Here is a 17240-nt window from a genome sequence, read left to right as displayed (position 1 = left end):
TTTCTTTCTTTCTTTCTTTCTTTCTTTCTTTCTTTCTTTCTTTCTTTCTTTCTTTCTTTCTTTCTTTCTTTCTTTCTTTCTTTCTTTCTAAGATATCCTGTATGCAATAGAGGAATTTTCTCTTCTATTTCTGCTTTGTAGAGTGATTTTACCATGAAAGGGAGTGGAATTTCCTTAAATGCCTTTTCTTCAGCTATTAAGATGATAGTGTTTTCCAGTCTATTGATATGATGGATTGCACTAATTGAGGATTCAATCACATTCTTGGGATAAAATCCCACTTGGTCATGGTGTATCATTCTTTTTATATGTTGTTGAATTCTGTCTACTCGTATTTGGCTGAAGATATTTTTGCATCTATATTCACAGGAGATACCGATCTGGAGTTTTCTTGTGGGGTTTTGGTATAGTTATCGTATTAGAGTAATATCGGCCTCTATTTTAAAACAAATGTATTATTGTTCAGGAACAGTGAGACCCACATGTGAGGATGTGACTGCGACTGGGAGCACACTGTAACTTACAGCTGTCGCAGGGAGGAACTTGCCATAAGATGGGAGGGCCCACGGGTAGCCACCCAACAGGTGGAGAGAGCGGGAAGAAAATGGGTGGTCTCTTCTAATACTTGTCCCAGAGCTGGGTCCACACCAATCTCCAGGCATTTGTTTTTGATTTTGTCTTTCTTAGGGATGAAGACCCAGATCCAGATCTTCCTGCCAATCTTTCCCAAATTTCATGTCCTCTTTCACCCTCAACTGACCCCTGACTCCAGAACCTCCCACTTTAGAAGAAGGAGGTAGTTTATAGCTGGAGGAAGAGAGCAAGCACAGCGTATTCATTTCCCACTTGACAGATTTCCTCTCCTTAGTTGGGTACTTTCTGCAGTAATTTCTAATACAATAATGATTGTTTAGTTTTTTCTTTCTCTCCCGTTGTCTGGAAACCATGTTTACTGAAGCAGGCACATTCTGTGACATAAATTCTCCCAATTCTCTTGGGCCCAGAATCAGGATAAGCAGTGATTTAGGGTGGGGATTTTGGGCTATTTGAGAATTGTACTGTGCTGTTCCACTCTTTGCTGTGGGAGTGAGAAGCTTGTGCAAATCAACAGAACCTATATTTCCAAGGAGAACTTATTAAATTACCATAATTATTTGGGATACCCAGAATACTTGGAGGAACCCTAAGGGTCCTGGAGACACAGGGGAGGAACCAAGACTTTGTATCAGTAGCTAATAACCTGAATGCCATCACCAAGCATCCAAAAATATCTTTTGAGAATTATCTAATTGCTTGTAAGAATCAGTCTCAGCCTTCTAAATGGTACTTAGTGATAATTTGATATAGCAGTATGTTTCTAATGATCACTTGGTTGTTTTTTAAATATTAAATTTTATAGCATGTTTCCCAACTAATGATGAGTACCATAAACCTGAATTAATATTTAAACTAATCAAAGATATCTTTGCTACTTCCAAAATTGTGTGTCTTATAGATTTATGCTCAAAGGATGATGGAAACTTACTTCCTCAGTTTTCCAAAGAGAACAGTGATGTCGCTTTAAGCACCCTAAAGGTAAGTGTGAACATTTTTTCAAGTCATGGGGTAAATCAGTCACCAAAATGCCCACTCTTAGACCTGGGGCAGCCCCTCTCTTGGGGTTATGCGTTCTTGGGAGAGATCAGGTCTGGGCTGGGGCCAGGGATAAAGTCTTCTTCTTTCTTTCTTCTTCCGAAGAAGAAGGTAATGACCAGAGAAATCAGACTGTGACTTTACAACCAGATTGAGGTGCTAGAGAAAATATAATTCATGATTTGATGGGATGTGAATATTCTATCCTTGTTTCTCATTTCTTAATAATGGTAGTGATGGCAACAGCAACAAAAACAGCTGCCATTTATTCAATGCTAACTACATGACATTTAATTTTCACAAGTCTGTGATATAGGTATTAATCATTTTTGAGCAACGCCGTGCTAAGCCTAAGAAAATTGAGGCCAAGGCAGTATGAAATTCAGTAACATCATGCAACTAATAAAAATACAGATCATCATCTTAACTATTTTATTAAATTGCCCTAGTACTGTACTGATGCATTATCTACTGCTCTGTGCAAACAAGATTTTAGCGATCTGTTCTTCATCTGATGATTCCTTTCTCTTTTTCCATGTGAGGTTGCTGTTTAGTATTGATTCTCCACTGCAAAATCTCATTATCTTCACATTACCAGTTAAGTGACCATCGTTGAACTTGAAATGACATAATTAAATGTCATTGTTCACAGATTCCTTATCTGCTAACTTATCTGTATGCAAAAATGTACTTGTAACCCCAAAAGCAATATTTCTAACTCTTTTGTGGTCATCATGGACAGATACAGAGCATAGAAAAATGTGACTTGCACACATAGCAGAGCAGCCCAATAGAAGCAGGCAATCGCGCTGAATTTTTGTTTCTGCTCTCCTACGGTAAACAAGGGTCCTGTTTGTGGTCTGTTTATTGCCACAGTTCTTTGCATATCCACACTGTTTTGTTAGTGATTTTACTGTTTAAAATAGCACCTAAGTGTAGTGCTGGTGTGCTGTTGAGTTTTCCTAAGTGCAAAGAAGGTTGTGATGTGCCTTTTGGAAAAATTAAGTGTGCCAGATAAGCTTTGCTCCGGCATATGGAAAAAAGCTACTGACCATGAGTTCACGGTTAACAAGTCCATATCATATATTAAATAACGTGTCTTTTAAAAACAACATTAAACAGACCTGTATTTATCAGTTGACAAACCGTTGTGACTGGACGCTCGCAGGAACCTATCCTGGTATTTTCTCAGGAGTGATGATTCCTTACCCCTCACCCCATGTTTGCAGCCACTTTATATATAGACTGTAAATACCACGAATAAGCATGTATGAGCACTGGCTGTTCATATACTGACACGTGACTGTTGATCAGGCCTCGCCTTGCCATTAACTTCTCTCTTACCTTTTTCCTGTTCTCTGAGCTCTCTTTGCTAAGGCATGAAAAACAGTGTTTTCTGGGGAAGACTTGATCGGCATTATTTCTGAACTTAGGAGATTCTGTGATGTTTCTTTAGTCAATTTTACTGAGTGAAGCTGAAGACAGGCTCAACACTCTGGTGTCAGAGACGGGGCCCATCCACAGAAGCCTCACTCAGCTGTCTGCCAGCCAGCTGGAGATGGTGGTGGCGTCTCAGCTGCAGCTGGCCGCCATTGCTCTACAGAGACACCGGGCAGCGTACAGGTGAGTCTCCGAAGCCCAGGGGAGAGTTTCTTCCTCACCCAAATCTGTTAATGGACCTCCAGTTATAGAAGTCCTGTAAAGGCCTAAATTGATAGCCCATGCTTCTCTCTATTCCTCAAGGAAGTGTTCCTACACATTCTACCTTAAACTACTTTATTTAAAAATTTTATGGTCGAAATAGAGTATTATTCCATATCAGTGTTCAAAGGCTGACTGTTTTCAAGCCCCACCCCTCGGCCTTCTGCCCCACATCTGGGCATGCAGATTAGGTGGCTCAGTGGCTCCTCCTTTTGGTGCTGGTGGGAAGTTTAAACCGCACAAATCCTGACCCACTTGGAACTTAAACCCTAGTGCGGTTCATCACCCAAGACACTTCAACCTTCCTCAGGAGGCTGTTCTTCCTGGAAAACCTTATGTGTGTCAGCATCCTTCTCATCCCTTTCTCGTGTGTGGCATCTGTCATGACAGCTCAGTATTTATTTTTATAAATTCTAAGTATATATTCTCTCCCTCTGTGTGTATAATACATTCTCATCTGATTTCCTATAGCAGAATATAGAACACTGTGTCCCAGAGAGCAAAAGTAGCTCAAAACAATATTTCTTGTCATTTACTTCCATCCTTCCCCAGCTCTCTACCTTTCTTATACTATTTAGCTATGGAGGACATGAGTGATGTTTTTTTTTTTTTTTAAGGAGAAAGAAGGAAATAAGAAACTGAAAATGACAAAGGACCACAGAAAGAAGTGTCACAATAGAACTTTAATTTGAAGATAGACATATGCAAATAATGTGCAAGGATATTAGAGTCGTTCTATTTTAAATACATGAAACCAGCCCTTGGGACAAATCCTGCAAAAACTTTGATGTTCTTGTCTTTTTGCGGCATAGTTGTCGCTGAGGGAAGCCTCCTGTCAAGAAAAATGAGTTTTCCTTACATGAACTTTACCCCCCACGAGTTCCTGTTTGGGCGGGCAGAGAGGGTTGGCCTGTCCCTTTTCCAGAGGATGGTTAGCGTGACATTTCATGATCCTGCTAATAAAATTATGTGTCAAGAAAATTGAAAGGCACATTCCCTAGGGTGACAGTGAGCTGCCTGGATTTTATGAGAACAAACTGACCATTTTTTGGTCATGAATGTTAATAAGAAATAAATGGCATCAAAGTTATTCAAAGTGGATTTCTGCTTCTTTGAGGGCTGCTTCTCTCTTTCAGAATCTTGCCTTTTTTTCTCCCCCTGTACCCCCTGTGTTCCTTTCTACGCTCCTTTCTATTTAATTTATTGTCTAAAGGGGGAAGTATTTGATTCTTTTCAATTTTGTGCCAGAATGAAACTGCCTTCCATTGGGATTTTAGGCCATTTACAATGGGTAATCCTCCTACTCTGTCTCTTTAGCTTCATGGAAAACTAGAAAATTTCTGTTGTGCCTCTGAACAGTACCAGGTAGATCAGGACACACTAGATGGTCTACATTGTTTTCATTAAGTGTGTGGATTAACAAGGTTCCAAACCTCATTTCTCTTGAAATCAGAATTTGGGTTTCAGAATCCCAAGAATGAGACAGACACCATTTTCTACCCCCAGGGAGCTTACTGTAGCTTTGAGGACAGAAGGAGTGGGGAGGAGCTTTCAGACCCGTGTTTCTTGTTTTCTTGCTTACCTGTTTACTTTCAGTTAAAAAACAAGACAAAACACCACCACTAAGGTTAGCTAATCCCAAGCAACATCCTAGAAAATACATTAAAAATGTCTGATGTCTCAGGGAACTCTTGGGAGTTTAACATTCAAAATTTGCAGATGCTGGTAAACAATTCAGGGGAGAAAGAAGCAATTCACCTCTCCATACCTGTTCTGGCCAACTCAGTAAAGGAGTGATGGCAACTCCTTGGTCAAGGCCTCTAGCATTTCCGTATCCCCATTTCCAACTCTATAAACCCAGGATGATGTCTACCTTGAAGGCTTGGGGTGAGAGTTAAGTGCAGGAAATCATACACAGCACTTATCACAGCATGTAGCGGATGTTGATAACTCAGGAAATAGTGTTTTCTTTCTTCAAGGATTGCATGAAAAAGGGGACATGGTCACCTTAGTATGATGTCTTCCTTTTTTACAATAAAATGTAGACAACAAAATCTCAAAAAGAGATTTTCAAGATAATTTAGCAGTGGAGCACAGGCTCTTTCTTGGGGGACTTCTGAACCAGACTACATGTCTTCCCAAGCATCCACAGACACCGATGAAGCTGCTGCAGTCTCAGTCATTTACCCAAAGGAGCAGGTGTACTGACTGCAGTCTTGGGGTCTGAAATGAATCTGACTTACACTGATGAGCCCCTGGGGTTGCTGTAAGAGCCACAGTTAGGAGGTGGCCAGGAAGCTCTACAGAAGCACAGTCCTTAGCTAACAGGGAGCTCTGACTCTGGAGTGGAGGACAGACATGGGGGACCTGGGGGTGGGCGAAGGAGACCAAAAGCAAGGAAATGGACTTTTAACCTAGCCTGTCTGTTACCCAGGGCTGCTGTAAAATGGCATTTAGAACTGGGTGGCTTAGCAGAACAAAATTTTATTGTTTATTGACTATCTCTCAACTGACATGACTGCATTAGAACATTATAAAATTCTAAGTGCATATCGTTACAAATCAACATGTGTATATGCTGTCTTAAGTTCACCTGGAGAAGTCCCAATGCTACTCTTTAGCATAGAATTGACCTTTTTCCCACCCTTCCCCCCACTCCTTCCTGGTCATCACTAATTGGTCTTAATAGCTAAAGGTTTGTTTTTGTTGTATTGTCTCACAGTTCTGAAGGCCCGACCTTCAAAACCAAAGTATAGATGGGCCATGTTTTCTTGCAAGCTCTAGAAGAGAGTCCATCCTTGTCTCTTGTAGCGTCTGGTGTTCATTGGAAATCCCCGTAGCTGCATCCCTGCAGTCGCACAGCTGTCTTTGCTCTGTGTGTCTACTCGTCATCTTTCCCTTGTCTCTCTGTCCAAGCAGAAGAGATGGAGATACCCAACATACTGGCTTAGAACTTATCCTGTGAACTTATTTGACTTTGTTACTTCTGTGAAGGTTATTTCCCAATAAGGTAACATGCCCAGGTACTGAGGGCTAAGACTCCCACGTACCTACTTTGGAGGGACGCTTTCAACACTAACACCTGTAGATGGGACTACCTGTTGTTCAAGTGGAGGCATCAAGTGGGACCTTCAAGAGATGGGCATATTGTCTGTTTGGCTTTTCCCCAACTGTTCTGTGTTAATAAATAACATTACTATAAGCAACTTTAAGTAGATAGCTTGTTTTGTATTTAGAATTTTGAACGTAGTACATTTTCCCAAAAAGTCCATTGGTATCATAAAAATATTTTAAAAAGTGTGACATCAATTATAAATGTATTATTCTATTGGAGAGGAAGATATGATGATGAAAGAGCAGACAAGTTTGCATAAGAAGCAACAAGATGCAAAGATTCCTACCTCCTGGCTTCTGTTTTTGTTTTTAATTTATTTCCTTTCTGGCTCTGCTAACAGTGATAAAGCTGTAAGATAGCTTAAGTGTTTCCAAGTTACAGTGTCAATGTAACACAGTTCTGTGACTTCAAAAAGCTGGAGAATCACATCCTGACATGTAAGACCCATAAAACACATATGTGTTTGTTTTATGAGTAAGATTGTGATTGCATTTTGTTTTAGATTTTGGAAGCTTGCATCATTTTTCATTTATTCACTCATTTTCATTAAGTTTTTTGTTGTTTATATTCCATCCCAGTTACCAATGCTGGGTTTCAACAAGAAAAAGGAAAGTTAGCTGTAGAGCATTTTACAGGCAATTTAGATGAAATAACTACTGATATATAAGACCTGTGTCTTATCCACAAAGAAGTTAAACACATAGAAAGGGCGCCTGACATTTCGGGGGTCCATGAGCATGGAAAAGTTTTTTGGAGGAAGACACTTTGGAAATAACATATACATGTCACAAACGTAATACTAATAAAAATGTACTGTCTATATTTCAGTGCTGCAATAGTATTTTCCACACTTAAACTTCTCCAGGATTCAAAACTTTTTAAAAAGAAAGTCGTAGAAGATGATACAGGAAATTCCACTTCTACGAGAACGTTTGTAAGTAAGAGTTTAATGTTCCTTCTTACAATATTTGTTCTGTAGTAGATATTGACATGCAAGGAAGTTAACTCATTATTTAGGTAAAAGAAAAGGTAAAATTGCAAAAAACCATTAAATTCTGAGCACAAATATGTTTAAGCTCTTTTAGTCTATTAACTGGGACAAGACCCCTTATTAATTGGAGTAAGTCTCTAAATTATGTAATCTCTCTTGTGAGGTTTAGGGACTGGATGAAATCTCACTAAGCCCTACCAGAGGTGTTGTTCCGATGTTCCAGATCTGAGGTCACTATCAAATAAAGGTGTTTCACAGACTTGCTTGGCATTTCTCCTTTAAATATACGACTTCAGCATCCCCACTGTGAGATGGTGCTGTTCCCCGTTTTGGATTTCTCTGTCAGATTTTTGTACCTTTTAACACTCAGGTCTATTGGGCCCCTGTTATTGTTCATTCTTTAAAATTTTATTAAACTTTGAGAAGACCAAGTAATTTTATAATACAGGACTTTTTAGAATTAAAACACAGCAGTTCATCACATAGAAGCCTTGTTCATTATTTTACTAATAAAATTGCTAATATCTAGTGTCATTACAAATAAGCAAAGCTAGAGACTCATTGTCCTAGAGACTCATTTCTTACTATAGTAAAAGCAATCAAAATGATAAAAGGCAATCTAATACAAATTGACAGAGCATTTTTGTTGTTGTTATTGTTAAATGAAGTCTATGTTGTGTCCTTGGAGGTACTTGGCACAGTTCAGAGACTTTCAAGTTGTCACAACTAGGGTGGGGGACTCCTGACATTCAGGGCACAGAGACCAGAGATGTGCTGTCACCCTGTAATACTCAGGACAGTCCTCCCCCGATTACCCAGCCCCAAATATCAGTAATGCTAAAGTCAAAAAACCGATTTAGATTGTGCTGTGATCTTAAAGACTAACAGATAACGCAGGTTTTGAGAAATGGAGGTTAGTGCTGCCGTATATTGACTGAAGTGCTGACGTCCATGAGCACTGGGACTGCCCATTCTCGTCGCCATTCTGTTCTACAGGCCATGAAGTGTTCACCCTCCTCTTCTGTGCTTCCCACTGTTCTCTCCACAGCCCAAAGATCATAAGACTATGGGCATCTGTTTGTGTATTTTTTTTTTAGATTTATTTATTTATACATACAGAACTGGGGTACAGGCCAGGGGTGGGTGTGTTTGTGAGGATTCACCAGAGAGAGAGTGGGGAGCAGAACAGGCAGTTCAATGAAGTACACTGCTGAGGGGAGCAGCAGGAGGGACAGGAGAGGTCTGCTGCACCATGTGGGTCAGCTCCGGGGCTGGAGATCGAACTCGAGCTGAAGCAACTGTGGCTAGCTTTGTGTGCTGTGCTTTAATCCATTGCACTAGCAGGGAGGGTCCATGTGCATTTTTAATTTTTTTATAGAATATGCAAGAAAAATTTCTAATAATAGCAGTGTAATACTGCTCAGCTATTTTGGACGTGACTCTCTTTACGGACATGCATCTAGCACCAGGCAGGAACTTCGAGATTATTAAATCTAACCATCATTTTAATATTGCTTAGGCCACTGAAAATAAAGACGATGAGTTTTTAGATCCGATTTCTCTAAATTCTCGGGAATATTTCAACATCCATCTGTGGCTGAGGTGCTGCTTGGCACTGATGACTGCATTTGTCGCACAAATTTCTGGCATTGGAATCGTGAAAGGTACAATTTCTTATTTGCTTAAACTTTTCATCTTATTGAGGCAATGGTGGTCTGACTGGAATATATTTTATTCTAACATTAACATAACTTTCTAGCTTGATCTGTCTCCAGAATAAAAAATTCAGGTTGTTGAGTAAGATAATTCCAACAGTTTTGTTATCACTGAAAATCGCATATATGATACTGATGTAGTCAAAACAGACAAGGGGATTTCAAAATACTAATGTGCTGGTCTTGTTGTCATCTGGCAGGCAGCACAGAGTAGGGGTACAGAACACAGTTCGGGTGTTTTTCCACTTGGGTTCAATTGCCCCATCCACCATTTCTTTGATTCATGATCTTTGCTAACTGTCTAAGTCACCAATTCCTCAGTTTTCCCCTCTGTAAAATGGAAGTAATTGCATCTACTTCATAGGGTTATTGTCAGAATGAAATGGGTGAAATTTAGTTCTTAAATCATAGCCCAGCACGTACACATTTGTTCTTATAGCGACTAAGAACTATTTGCAAACCTTTCTATTCTCCCTTCTCTATCTTTAAATTAAATCATTTTAATTTAAATATCATTACTTTTTGCAACATTGGAATATCTCATAGTACTTTTCCCCAAATTACAACATATTAATTTGCAACATTTCATGTAGAGTCCGTTTATTTTTTGTCTTGATTAATTCCTGTTCTTCTATGTTATATAATGTTCCTGTGATGAGCACTGAGGATAATCTATATATATAATTTCTTGCTTTCTTGGTGCATTTTAAATAACTGCATTTGTTTATTTTAGAAAATGACATGACAGACTATGTGAGCCTCATCAAGGAAGCCTGTATGGAGGCAAAAAGGTCAGGAGATATTGAGTTGCAGGCTGAATTCTTGATGCAATCTGTAATCATTGGTCTACAAGAAAAACATTTAAAGGCAGACATCATACGAGACCTTCAGGTAGGAAAGAAACCTCATTCACATTGATACTTACCAAAGGGTTCTATTTAGAATAAAAGGAGAGAATTTAAAATTCTACTAGGTACTGAAAGCATAACAGTCAATGTGACCAGCTCTTGTTTCAGTGAATTGGGAATTCTGCTATCAAAGGAATCATTTTATTTTAATAGGAGATAATACATTTGCTTGATGGAAATGAGTTTATTTCTCCTCGATCTCATTTAACCCTGGTGAGAAGCATGCTTTTGCTGGATGACTTAACAAAAGCTGATAAATTCAAGGAAAATCCCTCTTCAAAAACAGAAAAATTAAATCTGTTGACTCAGTGTCACAACATTCTTATTGAACAGGTGAGAATACTTTTTTTACCATGAGATTTAGAAACTAATTTTCTGATTTCTTAATAAGGAATTAAGCAATCCTTATTTCAATGTTTCTTTTTCAGATGCTAACTTTTGGAGAAACAATTGAGTTTCCTTTGTCAAACACTGACTATGCAAGTCCATTGCAGCCTTTGAAAAATATCTACCTTCCTCATGTCATGTTATTGGCCAAAACAAAAATGAGAATTGGTAAGAACACTTAACTATGTTATTACACTCAAGTTATTGATGACGATGTTTGAGTTTTACAAAGCAAGTTATCATGAGTGCATATATATGAGGTGCTTATGTTAGGGGGAAATGATGTCCTGAAGGAACTATGCAGTTTTGTGGACTCCACCCCCTACTCCACTGATTGAAACTACAACTCCCAGCAGTACCAGGGAGAGAACTGCTAGGACCCAAGGGTGGAGCTAAGCAGGAATTCTGGGACTTTTGGGGAGATATAAGGGGGCAAGATGAGACAGCTCTCTCTCTGGACCGCATGGCTCTCTGGACCAGGAGGCACTCTCTGGACTGAGTGGCTGGTGCCTGTCATTTGGCTCTTGAGGAGCTATCAGTGTGTTATTGGAGTTCCAAGTCAGTGGAGCTGGTAAGATGTTCTAGTTAACTTGTATCTCTTTCTCTCTTTGCCTGGGTTGTACTTTTCCTTTCCCCTTTATAAATAAACCATTATTGACCCTTTTTATGTGGGCCTGCAGAACAACTGAATTTTAAGTGCACAGGTGAGGACCCACAGACAGGCAGCCCAGTTCATATCAGGTTGCCTGTAACAATATTTATGAAATACCCAGAATCCACTGACTTAATACATAATTTTTGTTAACCATTTACCAGACTGTGGGAGCTCCTGGGAAGTTACTGGAGTTACTCCCTCTCAGTGAGAGAAATAGAAATAAACAAACCATATGCCAGAGGGCGTTATATCATATAACATAGCAATCATGTTATAAGTATCATATAAAGTATGATAACATTTATAAAACACACATGACACTTTATAAAGATAAAATTTAATAAAGTAAGTCTTGCCTAAAATAAATTGTGGTTTAGATTGAACAACTAGGGAAGAAATCAGCAAAGATATAGAAAGCTTACATTATATAATGAATTATACATGCAATTATGGATTGTCATTAATATTATGAAAGATGTGGATGAGACCTGCTGGTACATAATAATGAAGGGGGGCGTTTCTGAGTGGTGTAACTGAGGAAGGCCTCTCTGAGGACGATGGTGAGGAAGAGGGAAATGGCCTAGCAATACTGAAATATCAGGTTTTCAGACCTGGAAAATGTTTATTGAGGAGAAAAGGAACAGAAATAAAATGAGACTGCCAGGCTGGTGGAACCAGGCCAGGCAGGGGCTAGGAGCCCAAGTGGAGTCGTGCCTTAGGGAATACAGACCTTCTTTCCCTAACTGTTCTTGGTCTCCACCAGTCATTCTGTGATTGGTTAGTTCTCGGTGGCCTCACTCACTGGCGTGGTGTCTCTGTGCCCAGAACTAAGTCTCTGTGTCCCAGTCCTTACCTTAGAGTCCTTTTTCTTTATTGTCCTTGTTTGGGACGGTCTTGTGGCCCCTAGTCCTGGGATGTTTGATGAATCCCCTTTTGAATTTGTTGCCCTTAACTCTTCAGAGGCTTTTCCTATTCTACTCTGACCCCAAGATCTCTCCCCTTGCCCTGTGCGTGAGTGGTACATTTAGTGGAGGCAGAGAGCACAGTGGCTTGTGGAATCTGAGGTCAGAACAAGCACAGCGTATTCTGGAACTGCAAGGAGACCAGTGCAGATGGGAGAGTGGTCAGGGGGCGGCCTAATGGGAGGAGGGGACTTGGGGACGGTCGATGTTTCAGAAGATTAACCTGGGAGGGGGGGGATTGGAGGTAGTTGGCTGAGAGTGGACCTGACTGGAGCAGGCGACTGGTAAGCAGACTTGCTACTCTGTAGAAACCAAGGAGCTCACAGACATTTTTGCAGTCTTTCTTTAGGACAATGTCTCTGCTGTAACCCCAATCTACCTGTCTCAGACTCCCAGACTTAGTCTATCTCAGAGGGCAGAAAATGTTAGACCCATTCTCTCTCATCTAACCTGTATTAACCATCCCTTTTTATTTTCTATATTTTCTATGTTTGAGAGTGAGGCTTTGCCTCCTCTGCTCTGTATCTCTCTTCCTCCTGCCATCATCACTCCGGGAGCAGGTATGGGACTATTTACGAGCAGAGACCACCGAAGTTGTCCAAACTAGCCCCCGCCACCGACCACTCAGCCTGCTTCCCTACCCCACCCATACCTTCCACAAAAGTCTCAATAAGGGTTCTCGCCCACTTTCTCCTCTACCTCCCGACAAACCCTGGGGCTCTGGGTGTGGCCTGGTTTGCCTTTCCTCTGGGGACCTGGGAGTCACCAACTTAATTGTCAGTGGTTGTCGTCCCCTGGTCTCCTGACCGTTGACCAGGGGACGACAGCCACTGACAGAACCTGCACTTTAAATCCTCCCCACTCTCTGCCTGGGGCGCGTGGGCTGCTCAGGAGAGACTGAAGTTTCCAAACAGAGCGGGGAAAGGAGGGGAGAGAGGCAAGGTCAATCCTCTCGATCCAGAAGCGCCCCCCCCCCATTTCTCCACTACTGCTACCACTCCCACCCCCCGGTAATTATTATTTTGATGCAATTGTCATCATGATATGAATCTCATCACTGTCAATAAGTCACTTTACCTTTCTGCTGCCAAGTGTCCTCAGTTATGGAGTCAGGCTGCGGTAGGTGACCTCCAGAGGCCCTTCTGGCTCTCCGATCTCCTGTGAGTTATTCGTCTGCATTCTCAGCTGACAATTTGTTCTCTTATCAGTACAGTTGGTTTTTACAGGAGCTTAGAGTACAGATTGTGTTAAATACTACAGATTGTGTTAAACCAAATGTATTCTCTGCTTTCCTGCCTTTCTAATCTTGAAGTTGTGTCAGCACTCAGTAGCAATACTGCTGCTGGTTTTCAGACTCCCTTGAAGCAGAACAGCTTGCTTTCTGCTATATTATATTAAATAGAGAGTAAAAAACAAAAACCAAAAGCAGCTTTTCTGTCAAAACAAAGTCAGTTTTATAACTTCTTTTTTACAGAGTTGATGTTTATTTGAAAAAGGAGCACTTCAATATTATGAAGTATGAAATCATTTGCCTTGATGCTTTCTCGACAGTTTTCCTTTACAGTGATCGTATAGACTGTGTTACAAAGCTAGAGCCCCTTGATTTGTTCTTTCCTTTGTGAAAGCCTCTGACAGGAAGTCATCTTGAGATTTTTTTTTTAATTTTTCTAAAAATTTATTTATTTATGCGTACAGAACTGGGTTCAGGCCAGAGGTGCAGGGGCGATGACAGGATTCACCAGAGACAGAATGGGGAGCAGAACAGGCAGATTGACGAAGTACACCGCTGAGGGGAGCAGTGGGCAGGTCAGGAGAGGTCTGCTTCGCCATGTGGGTCACCTCTGGGGCTGAGGATTGAACTCATGCTGAAGTAGCTAGCTTGCAGTGCTGTGTCCTAAGCTGTTGCGCCACCAGGGAAGGCCCACGGATATTGTTTCTTTAAAACATTTCTTAGATGCTAAAAATGAAAGCCCACCAGAGTTCTTAACAGATGCCTCGCTGTGAGAACTGTCTGGCGACTTGGCGACAGGCATGTCATGAACACTGTATTTTATTTTTCTCTCCCATCCAACCATCTTCTTTAGGACATACAATAGCCAAACAAGTATATTATACCAGTAGAAAGAAGGATCCTTCAAAGTGGTTGCCTGCCCTTCACCTTTTTGAAATGGCACTGAAGCTCTGTAAGACATCAGCAAAAGAAAAACCTGAGGTAGAAGCAGAAATCCTTTTTCAGAAAGGTAAGATGTATTTGTAGCTAGAAGTATGATAAAGTTATGGAAACATTTTTCCTATTACCAACAGCTTCTTAAAAATCTGGTCACTGATTATATAAAGTACAAAGCTTTTACAGTGGGCTTGGTGAAGACAAACATTGATATCTGTGACAAACTCAGCTTTAGATAAAAAGGATGCTGCCTGTTTTAAGTTTCTATCTAGAAAAAAAAAAGGAATGCTTATTCATTTCTTTTAAAATGACAACAACCTTTTTTTACGTAAATTTGGGCTAAAAAAATTCATCAACCTTTAACCATAAATAATGTCACTCAAATAATGCTTGGGTTTTTTTTTTTTTCACCATTTCATTACTTAGCTAAGTATTTTAACTTTTCTAAGATATACAGTAATACAGAATAGCTATACATACCTAGATTTATAACAGACTTATAACATATTCATATAGTTTATTCACATGATTTTCTTGTGGCCATTTTAGCTGTCAGCCCAACAATGATAGTGATTCCTATCATTTACCCAGCTAGATGCAGTCTGCATGCTCGGTGTTTACATCTCATAGTGCTAACTCTTACCACAACTCTACAAGGCCACTATGATCAATCCTGGTTCATCAACAAGGAAAATAAAGTACAGGCTGGTTAAGGAACTTCCTGTAAGTTTGCAGGGATGACCTGGTGGTACCCGGATGTTAGGTTCACATTGATGGCTCTGTGCCCTGGCCACAGGCCACCTGAAAATCGTGACCCCTTTCAGTAGCAATGACAGAATCTCCTCTCCTGCACTTTTTGCTTCAGAGGTCCCAACTCAGCACCTGCATTGGTGGCTCGGGCCACCGTGTGGCCTGGAAGCTGTGCTGACCTTTATCATCTGCTGGGTGAGCACCCATCATTCACAGTGGCTTTCACGCCTTTGCTGGTTTTTTAGAATTTATTTCTAAACATAGATGTTTCCAAGGGTATCTGCAGCATCAGACAGAGAAAGGGGGAAAGTGAATGTAGAAAAAGGAACTGAGTGCTACAGGAGGAAGGGAGAGAAAAGTAAGGACAGCTGTGTGTGGAAAATCAAAGGTGGCTTTGACTCAGTTTACCAAAGCCATGAGATTCCTGCAGAAAGAAGCAAAGGAGCCTTTCCATTGGCTTACTGCCATTAAGGGACAACAGGCAGCTGGACAAAAAGAAAGTGCATTTTCTGAATTTCCAACGTGAAATATTTGTTCTCAAGTTCAAAATAATAGACACATCTTTGTGTGACTTTTTCTTCTTTTAGGCAAAATAGAACGTCAACTACTGATGGAAGATAGATCTTCAAATTTGCAACCTGAGAGCTTATTTAAGGCAATACAGCTAAGCCTGAAAAATGACCAAAACTCAGGGTAAATAAAGATGTACCTTCCCATTATCGAAGCAACGTGTTTCGGGCATTGAGTCCCGTATACTGGTGAAACCCTGGATATTCAGGCTGGAGTGGTTGGGAGACTCCTTTCACGTGGCAGGGCTGTGCACTGGTGTCCACTGTCCAGCAGGTCCAGTGATTTCCTTTTCAAGCTTGCTGCTCTTGGCTCTGATGGTAGATGCTGGCGGTCATTGTGGTAGTGTGTTGGACTGGGAATGGCTTCTAGTATGTGCCCAGATCCATCATCTGTCAGTGTGTATAATTCAGACTACCTGAATTACAGGGGTTTTGCCTGGGTGTGAAATTGTATCTAGATGGAGTTTGTGAGTACTTGCTTTGGTTCGCAATACCACAGCTGGCTAACTTAATATTGCATAAAAGTCATCTCAGGGTTGAGACTTAAGTCACCATTATCGCTCAAGTACTGATCCCAGTTGCCCCAGTTGACAAGTTTAATAGTGAATCTAGAGACCTAACCTATACCAGGGACTGCCTTCCCCACATCAGTGAGAGAGTAGAGCAGAGTCCTCTAACCCTCACCTTCACTACTTTAGTAAGTCCTGTGCTGAAGTCAGAATGTTCTGGATGCTGGGCTTCATAGCAGTGATAGCCTGGGGTGTTACCAGCTGGACACGGTCAAAACATTTAGCTGTCTTCAAGAGATTCCATGTTCAGCAGAAGGGAAAATGGTAGCGTCTGCATGGGAAGTGTGTGGAAAGGGGCTGTGGATTTTGGGTAGATGCTGGTTTTTAAACTTCATTTTATTTTTACTGTTCATTCACTTGGAAATTGTTGGCAAATGATGCTGAGTGCTGACATCATTTAATAAATAACATCTGCTGTCATTTTAGGTTGATAAGAGACTCCTACCTAGAAATGGCCTTATTATTTTTACATCTGAGGAAGCCAAAGAGCAAGTTTTCAACATCAACATTAACACCTACGGTAATAAGCCATTAGAAATTTTAAGCTAATTGCCTTTGAGATTGCTATTTTGGTAACACTGTGCTATTAAAATAATGAGATTAATTTTCCTGTGTGACTTGGAGAAACTAACTCATTATTGTAGTCACATGTGTCTTTAGATACCTCTCTGGATGCTCGGGCACCAGCTTATTCATTGCCTTTTCTTTTCGTTGGAAGTCCTGTAGTCACAAGTAGAAGTAATAGTTTGCCATTGTTTACTTCCTTCTACAGTTTTGTTGAAGATTGAAGAATTGGTTAAAAAAAAAAGAGCATCAAAAAATCAGAATCAAACTGTCTAATTAAATAGTTAATTTTATCCTGTTTGTTAAGCCTTACAAGTTGATTTTTAATGCTTACTTTTAGGTAACTTTTAGATTGTGAAATATTTTAAAGATATTATTTTGCCCATAGAGTTTCTTTTTACTTCTGTGTCATTGAGTGTCATGTGCTTACATACTGAATAAGCACACAGAATCATGCACGCTATAAAACACATCTTCATTCGTTGCTATATTTTGCTGTTTCGTGGACCTTTATGATTCTAAATCATCCTTTGTTTAATTTCCTAGTTAGAAAGA

At 40.3% G+C, this 17240-nt stretch overlaps 1 protein-coding gene across 1 annotated transcript in view; it reads left to right on the top strand.

Moving 5' to 3' along the window:
* Window positions 1-17240, top strand: part of CFAP54 (cilia and flagella associated 54) — a 197438-nt gene that overhangs the window by 138315 nt on the left and 41883 nt on the right. The window contains exons 49-58 of the mRNA XM_012735136.1: window positions 1496-1575; window positions 3089-3255; window positions 7277-7382; window positions 8959-9103; window positions 9888-10045; window positions 10216-10395; window positions 10491-10617; window positions 14151-14306; window positions 15571-15676; window positions 16548-16641. Coding sequence (XP_012590590.1) covers window positions 1496-1575; window positions 3089-3255; window positions 7277-7382; window positions 8959-9103; window positions 9888-10045; window positions 10216-10395; window positions 10491-10617; window positions 14151-14306; window positions 15571-15676; window positions 16548-16641 — 1319 coding nt within the window. The remainder of the gene's footprint in view (window positions 1-1495; window positions 1576-3088; window positions 3256-7276; window positions 7383-8958; window positions 9104-9887; window positions 10046-10215; window positions 10396-10490; window positions 10618-14150; window positions 14307-15570; window positions 15677-16547; window positions 16642-17240) is intronic.

The sequence above is a fragment of the Condylura cristata genome, unplaced genomic scaffold (genome assembly GCF_000260355.1).
Source record: "Condylura cristata isolate star-nosed mole 26May11 unplaced genomic scaffold, ConCri1.0 scaffold00004, whole genome shotgun sequence".
NCBI classification, from domain to species: Eukaryota; Metazoa; Chordata; class Mammalia; order Eulipotyphla; family Talpidae; genus Condylura; species Condylura cristata.
This window is presented reverse-complemented; position numbering and strand designations above follow the sequence as displayed.